The 8,102-nt window shown below is 38.5% G+C and overlaps 1 protein-coding gene across 1 annotated transcript in view; it reads right to left on the reverse strand.

The window, feature by feature from the left end:
• Window positions 1-668: 668 nt before the first annotated feature.
• Window positions 669-8,102, reverse strand: part of LOC123498441 (collagen alpha-1(XV) chain-like) — a 224,931-nt gene continuing 217,497 nt past the window's right edge. Inside the window, exons 7-8 of the mRNA XM_045245544.1 lie at window positions 5,807-5,860; window positions 669-752 (exon numbers count right to left, since the gene is read on the reverse strand). Of these exons, the coding sequence (XP_045101479.1) occupies window positions 669-752; window positions 5,807-5,860 (138 nt within the window). The remainder of the gene's footprint in view (window positions 753-5,806; window positions 5,861-8,102) is intronic.

Here is an 8,102-nt window from a genome sequence, read left to right on the forward strand (position 1 = left end):
GATGGGAGAGGAACAGATAATGAAGACTAAAGAGGAAAAAGATCTGGGTGTGATTATACAGGAAAATCTGAACCACGTAAAACACATAAGCAAGATATTTGGATTATCATATAAAATGTTGACTAATATTAGAGTGGCACTTCAATTCATGGACAAAGATATGATGAAAAAAATCATCACAAGCATGATACGTCCAAGGCTGAAATATGCAGCAGTGGTGTGGTCTCTGAGCTCTAAAAAAGATATAAGAAGATTAGAAAGGATACAGAAGATTGCTACAAAAAATGGTGCCAGAACTAAAGGACCTAACATACAAAGAACGACTGAAGGAAATGGGACTACTAACCTTACGAGATAGAAGAGAACGAGGGGACCTAATAACAATGTACAAGATAGTCAATGGCATTGAAAAGATAGACAAAGAAGACCTGGTGCTGGTGACAAAAGAAGATAGAAGGACAAGAGGACATATAAAGAAGATCAGGATGAAGCAGTGTGTGAAGGATATTGTAAAATACAGTTTTCCGAACAGAATGATGGAAAAGTGGAATGCATTGAAGAATGAAGTTGTTACAGCACAAATTGTGCATAACTTTAAGGAAAAATTGGATAAATGGAGACATGGAGATAGAACACTATGAGCCCCTCTCGAACCCTGTAAAATACAACTAGGTAAATACACGCATGCTGTCGTCGCCTTCATCACCTGATCCATCGTAGCCTGACGTCTCTGGGTCGGTCTCCACATCACTCTGACGGAGAAAAGCAACTTACAGGCTAATCATCATCGCAGGGGTAAAATGCCAGAATACATAACACACTCACTTCCATAATAAGACACATATAGGTGTAAACTAAGGAGGATGAATAAGAGAAACGACGTCACAATAATGAAGCAGACGCGCTACTGCTACTGTTGCCGTTACCACACCCAAAACATTACCAACCGCACATTGAAAATACATAGTAACGACTGAGTTACATTCCTTGTTTTCCGTCTAAGTGCAGGTTTCGAGGTTGCCTACCATTATATGTGCAAGTCAACCCAAAACATTACAGGAATCATGAGCAAATTTTCCGTAAAAACTTTAGTTTTTTCCCTTAATTCATCCTTATAGCATGAGACTAGAAAATATTGATATAACTGAACGGATACAACATGAATTGCCCTTACAGGTTTGAGAGAGAAAACAATCCCTTCTTTTATCCTTCAAATTATGCAAAGTAAATGTTTATTCACGCCTCCTTTTCACAAACATCATCTGTAAATCTTGCACATTTATCATCTATACTGAGCACCTTCGAAACTTTTCATCTCTGACACCGATATAACATAATATGTAGTGTCTATGTATACAATGAAACAAAATTTACAAAGAAGGGGTTGTTACTTTGGGGAAAAGAAAAGAAAAATAGATGTGGATGGCAAAACAAGCCATGATAAGTTGTCTTAAAGTTTACAATAATTTCAATTATGCAGAGTTAGCAGTTAGAGGGGCGACAATACACACACTTGGTACTTGGCAGAGACACCTTAGAGCGCACAGCTTCATAGGAGCTGCTTTAGCAAGAGATGAGAAGCGAAGTTTCCAGTTTAGATTATAAGTAAAGGATAGACAAATGATATAAATTGTAAAAGATTGGTGTAATTGTCTGGAAGGTTGTGCCGAGTTGATCAATGGAAGAAATGAGTTTTTGAGATATTGAATACTATTAAGTTTCCTTTGCCTCAACCAGAAATCTTAGAAAGATCAGAAGCCAAGCTTTCTGTGGCGTTCCTGTGTGATCTGTTGACTTCCTAAAGCAGGGGTTCTCAATCTGGGATTTGTGAACACCCAGGGGTTCACAAGATTTCCAGGGGTACTTAGATGGCTGATTTAATGATACATCGTTTGCATAATACCTTTGCATATTGAGTTAGTGTCGGTCACTAAATTAACATTCTTTTCAAAGTCAAATTACTGGGGATTCAGGTATATGGTCTTATAACTCAGAGGGTTCTTAACGAGAAAAAGATTGAGAACTCGTGACCTAAAGGGTTGCTCATCTTTGAAAGGACGTGGAAAGATGTAGTGTGGTATCATCAGGGAGGGATGTTGGCTACAGGCAGTAGAGGAGGGAAAGGATTTAGGAGTAGTGATAGACAGGACTATGAAATTTTCAAAGCAATGTTTAGAAGCAAGAAAAAGGGCAAATAGGATCCTGGGTTTTATAAATAGAAATGTTAGTTATAAAAGTAAGGAAGTGGTGCGTAGCTTATATAATTCCTATGTTAGGCCCCATTTAGAGTATTGCATACAGGCCTGGTCACCCCATTATAGGCAGGATATCAACATGTTAGAAGCAGTTCAGAGAAGAGCAACTAGGATGATACCAGCATTAAAGCGCCTGGAGTATAGAGATAGATTAAAGGAATTAAACATGTTTTCATTTGAGAGGAGATGTATAAGAGGGGATATGATAGAGTTATTTAAAATGTTCTCAGATACAAACTACATAGATGTGAGATCTTTCTTTACCTTAGAGGAGGGAAGTAGGACTAGAAATCATGGCAGGAAGATTAGAAAGCAAGGCTGCAGGTTAGATATAAGAAAATATTTCTTTAGTCATAGGGTGGTAGACTTCTGGAATGCATTGCCAGAGAGGGTTGTAAATAGCACTAGTTTGACAATGTTTAAAAACAGATTAGATAAGCACTTAAAGTTATTAGATTTATAATTATGTATAGCGCTGCATGATAGTTTTTATAAGAAATTTACTATAGTTAAACAAGACATCATCCCCATGTATGGAGATCACAGATTGTAGAGGAATTCGCTGCAGGACTTAGCCCTGTTAATGGGCCAAATATTTAGAATTAGTATATAATGTATTGTGTATTTGTAAGTGTATCTTTAAGTGTATAGCGCTGCATGATAGTTTTTATAAGAAATTTACTATAGTTAAACAAGACATCATCCCCATGTATGGGGATCACAGATTGTAGAGGAATTCGCTGCAGGACTTAGCCATGTTAATGGGCCAAATATTTAGAATTAGTATAAAATGTATTGTGTACTTGTAAGTGTATCTTTAAGTACTGATGACGAGGTCGCTGTGCGACTGATATAGGATAACCTAGATGAGCCCTGGTGGCCCTTTGTTATCCTTTTATTTATGTTATGTTATGTTATGTTGTCAGTGAAGGAGTGGATAGGGCAAGAAGTTTGGTTAAGAAGGTCATTAATACTTCAAAGAAAGAGAGTTTGTGACAAGACAGAACTCTGAGGAACACTTTATTAATAGATTTACGAGAACAGTGGCCGTCTACCACAGCTGTAATAGAACGGTCGGAAAAGAAACTTGAAACAAAATTGCAGAGAGAAAAATAGAAACTGTAGGAGGCTAGTTTTGAAATCAAAGCTTTGTGCCAGACTCTATCAAAAGCTTAGGATATGTCTAACGCGACCGCAAAAGTTTCTCTAAAAGAGAGTGACCAAGAACCTCAGAAGATCACCAGTAGAGCGACCTTGACAGAAGCCATACTGGTGATCAGACAGAAGATTGTGAAGTGACAGATGTTTGAGAATCTTCCTATTCAGGATAGATTAAAAAAACTTTAGACAAGCAAGAGATTAAAGCTATAGGACGGTAGTTTGAGGGGTTAGAACGGTCACCCTTTTTAGGAACAGGCTGAATGTAGGCAAACTTCCAGCAAGAAGGAAAGGTAGAAGTCGATAGACAAAGTTGGAAGAGTTTGGCCAGGCAAGGTGCAAGCACAGAAGCACAGTTTTTGAGAACAATAGGAGGGACCCCATCAGGTCCATAAGCCTTCCGAGGGTTTAGGCCAGCGAGGGCATGGAAAACATCATTACGAAGAATTTTAATTGTAGACATGAAATAGTCAGAGGGAGGAGGAGAGGAGGACAAGCCCAGAATCATCCAAGGTGGAGTTGTGAGCAAAGGTTTGAGAGAAGAGTTCAGCTTTAGAGACAGAAGAGATGGCAGTGGTGCCATCAGGATGAAATAAAGGAGGAAAGATGAAGAAGTGAAGTTATTTGAGATGTTTTTGGCTAGATGCCAGAAGTCACGAGGGAGTTTGAGTTTGAAAGATTTTGACATTTTCTATTTATGAAAGAGTGTTTGGCAAGTTGAAGAACAGACTTGGCATGATTCCGGGCAGAAATATAAAGTGCATGAGATTCAGGAGATGGAAGGCTCAAGTACCTTTTGTGGGCAACCTCTCTATCATGTATAGCACGAGAACAGGCTGAGTTAAACCAAGGTTTAGAAGGTTTAGGTTGAGAAAAAGAATGAGGAATGTACGCCTCCATGCCAGACACTATCACCTCTGTTATGCGTTCAGCACAAAGAGATGGGTCTCTGACACGGAAGCAGTAATCATTCTAGGAAAATCAGCATAATACCTCCTCAGGTCCCTCCAACTGGCAGAGGCAAAACGCCAGAGGCACCTTCGCTTTGGGGATCCTGAGGAGGATTGGAGAAATAGGACAAGATACAGAAATGAGATTGTGATCGGAGGAGCCCAACGGAGATGAAAGGGTGACAGCATAAGCAGAAGGATTAGAGGTGAGGAAGAGATCAAGAATGTTGGGCGTGTCTCCAAGACGGTCAGGAATACGAGTAGGGTGTTGCACCAGTTGCTTTAGGTCATGGAGGATAGCAAAGTTGAAGGCTAGTTCACCAGGATGGTCAGTGAAGGGAGAGGTAAGCCAAAGCTGGTGGTGAACATTGAAATCTCCAAGAATGAAGAACTTCGCGAATGGATAGAGGGACAGAATGTGCTCCACTTTGGAAGTTAAATAGTAAAAGAATTTACTATAGTCAGAGGAGTTAGGGAGAGATAGACAGCACAGATAAATTTAATTAGAGAATGACTACTGAGTGAAACCAGATGGTGGACAACTTGGAAGATTCAAGAGAGTGGACACGAAAGCAAGTCATTGTGCACATAGACACAACATCCAGGTTTGGCACGAAAATGAAGACAGAGAGAGTAAAAGGGAAAAGAAAAGGGTTACTGTCAGTTGCCTCAGACAGCTGTGTTTTGGTGAGGAAAAGATGAGGTTTAGTAGAGGAGAGGTGGTGTTCTACAGATTGAAAATTTGGTGTTCTACAGATTGAAAATTGGATCTAACACCGCGAATGTTGCATAAGTTAAGGAAGAAAAAGATGAGGGAGGTGTCAATACATTTTGGGTCGCCACCGAGAGAGCAGTCCTACCTGGGGGCATTTTTGGTCTCTTCCCCAGAAGGGGACTCCGAGGCTGGATTTAGATTCGTCATTTTTTAATTTTGAATTCTGGAACTCCGTGTCTGCTTTTGTATTTCCATTTTGCCATGACTTGATTTCTTTTCAGAGGGATGTTTCAAAACATTTGTCCCTGACTTTTAGCTAACTTTATTTGGTCTTTTAAGGAACTGGAGTTCGAGTGGGGCCTTTTTTTTTTTTTTTGTAGCCCTTGGCCGGCTTTCCCTCTTGCATAAAAAGAAAGAAATGTTTGTTCATTCACATTTGATTATAAACTATTTACATTAAGTGACCGTTTCTAGACTTCCCGAAGTGCAATGTATAATCTTTTAGTAAATCAAACACCACTAAATTTAATAATATTTTATTATTTTTACTGATAAATCTAGTCAGCTCTTAGGTTAGAAGTAGTGCCAGATGTGAAAAAAGTACCACAACATGCTGTTAGATATCACTTAATTAGGCATGTAGGCATTAATAAGGGTGTTGCACGACAGGTGGGACTGGAATACCACGGCAACGGGTTAGTGAAGGCGCAGAAAGCTTCCAAACTTACCAGAAAATCATCCTCAAAGCTAATATCGCCTCTTCCCTCCCCGGAGCCCATGGACTGTAAAAAATGCGGAAAACAAGTAAATCAACAGCAGAATAAAAAATAAAAAAACACCCTAAGGCCAGAGGAGGAAAAAACAATAATGACCAAGAATCTAAATTTATTAGCAAAGAAAATAAAAAATCTAATGAGATAGCATTTGAGAGAGAGAGAGAGAGAGAGAGAGAGAGAGAGAGAGAGAGAGAGAAAGAGAATAATGATAATAAAATAACAATAATAATAACAATAATAACAATAATAATAATAATAATAATAATAATAGAGAGAGAGAGAGAGAGAGAGAGAGAGAGAGAGAGAGAGAGAGAGAGAGAGAGAGAGAGAGAGAGAGAGAGAGAGAGAGAGAGAGAGAGAGAGAGAGCGCAACAACGAATTATAGGGTAGACCATAACTGAAGACCCTGAATATTCTAGTTGCCACAAGGAGATACAAACAGATACAAAGCAATAACCAGACGCGATCAAGGAAGTACCGACAGTTATTAGCATAAGCCGCCTCCCCAAGCCGGTTTCACCTCCACCCAGGCCTGCAGCGACCTTGAGCAATTTTTTTTTTTTTTTTTTTTTTAGAGGGTGCCACTACAAAACTTTCGAGGCAGCCAGTTGAGGGAGCACATTCATATACAGATTTATGCAGATCTATCTATATATCTCTTGAGCCATTCCCTGGCAGATTTTTTTTTTTCTATAAAAAGCATTATTACACTTTTCTTTTGTTTTAATCTCTTAAAAACGTTTCAGAAACATAGAAAATGTAAAAACATACTATTACCTTTTCCATGCTCTGGATGTGAGACAAAGGACGATCAATGCAGTAAGTAAACACAAATTTGTTCATTACTTTGGCTCTCACAACCACCAGTACATTTCAGTATCCTGCTGAGGGATCAAATACAAGCCAACTCTTACTCGCGGTGCAGTAAAAGATACCCACTTGTTCAGTTGGCTATCACAATGTAGGTGAGTAACACCACCGTGGTCTTTTGTCATCGGCGGAACCATGAGAGGGCTGCTCCTTTTTATCTCTCCAGGGACAACTTTAGGATAACGCTATTGATGAATGATGCTATAACAACAGTATTGATAACTACTACTACTGCTGCTACTACTACTACTACTACTACTACTACTACTATCTCTACTAAAACTACAATAAAAACAAATACGCTACTACTACTACTACTATACTACTACTACTACTACTACTACTACTACTACTACTACTACTACCACTACTACTACTACAACTACTACTTCTATTTGTTTCTTTAAGATGGCAGCCTGCCAAGGGCAACAAAATTGCCGTTAAAATAAAGGCCCAACTATAAAAAAGGCCCTCACTACTACTAATGCTACTATTGATTATTACTGCTACTAATACTATTGTATGCTTATGATTACTTCTGCTACTACTACTACTATTACTACTACTATTACTACTACTACTACTATAATTAATCATCTTCCTTCTAGTACAAATACAAATATATGCAACTACTTCTGTTATAAATATCACCACTATTAAATTGGTACTGATGCTGTCATCAGTATTCTTACTACTATCACTGTTTTTGTGACTACTACTGCTGCTACTACTACTACTACTACTACTACTACTACTACTACGACTATTATTATCAACACTGCCACCACCATCACCACCACATACCTACCAACATCACCACAGCTACTATAAAAGTATAAGAAGAAAAGAATCATGCAAGGTTCATAATAAAAGTGTTAAATCTTGTGTCAAATTTTTCATATTAAGGATGCTTAATTACAGTGTTTCGTCTTATGGACTATGAATTTCCATTTTGACTAAGCTCTTTTTCCTTCTTGTTTTCGGTAATTATTGCGGCGTTGCTGCTCCTCGCCTCATCCTGACATTCCTGTGCGTCCTAAAATGTATGCTAAACAAAAAGCAGGAGGAACAAAGGAGGGTGGTGGTGGTGCTTGTGATGATGGTGGTCAGAACATTTTTTACTCTGTTTTATGTACTAAACCTTGGAAACGTTGGAGATAACAACTAAACAAATCAACTTAACAGACAGAAAAGACGTTAAATTGAAGGAATATTCGACCATCTTCTTTAGTTTTACCCTTTACTGAAAGTTATGGCAAGGAGAACAAAACAAACAGATAAATCAAGGAAAACAAACTAAATCGTCGTGCTGAGTGAATGTTATCGATTTTTTGTTTTGTTTACGCACCAATTTCTGAGGCAAAAGTACGAAAACTTA

This window comes from Portunus trituberculatus, chromosome 48, assembly GCF_017591435.1.
Source record: "Portunus trituberculatus isolate SZX2019 chromosome 48, ASM1759143v1, whole genome shotgun sequence".
Classification (NCBI taxonomy): Eukaryota; Metazoa; Arthropoda; class Malacostraca; order Decapoda; family Portunidae; genus Portunus; species Portunus trituberculatus.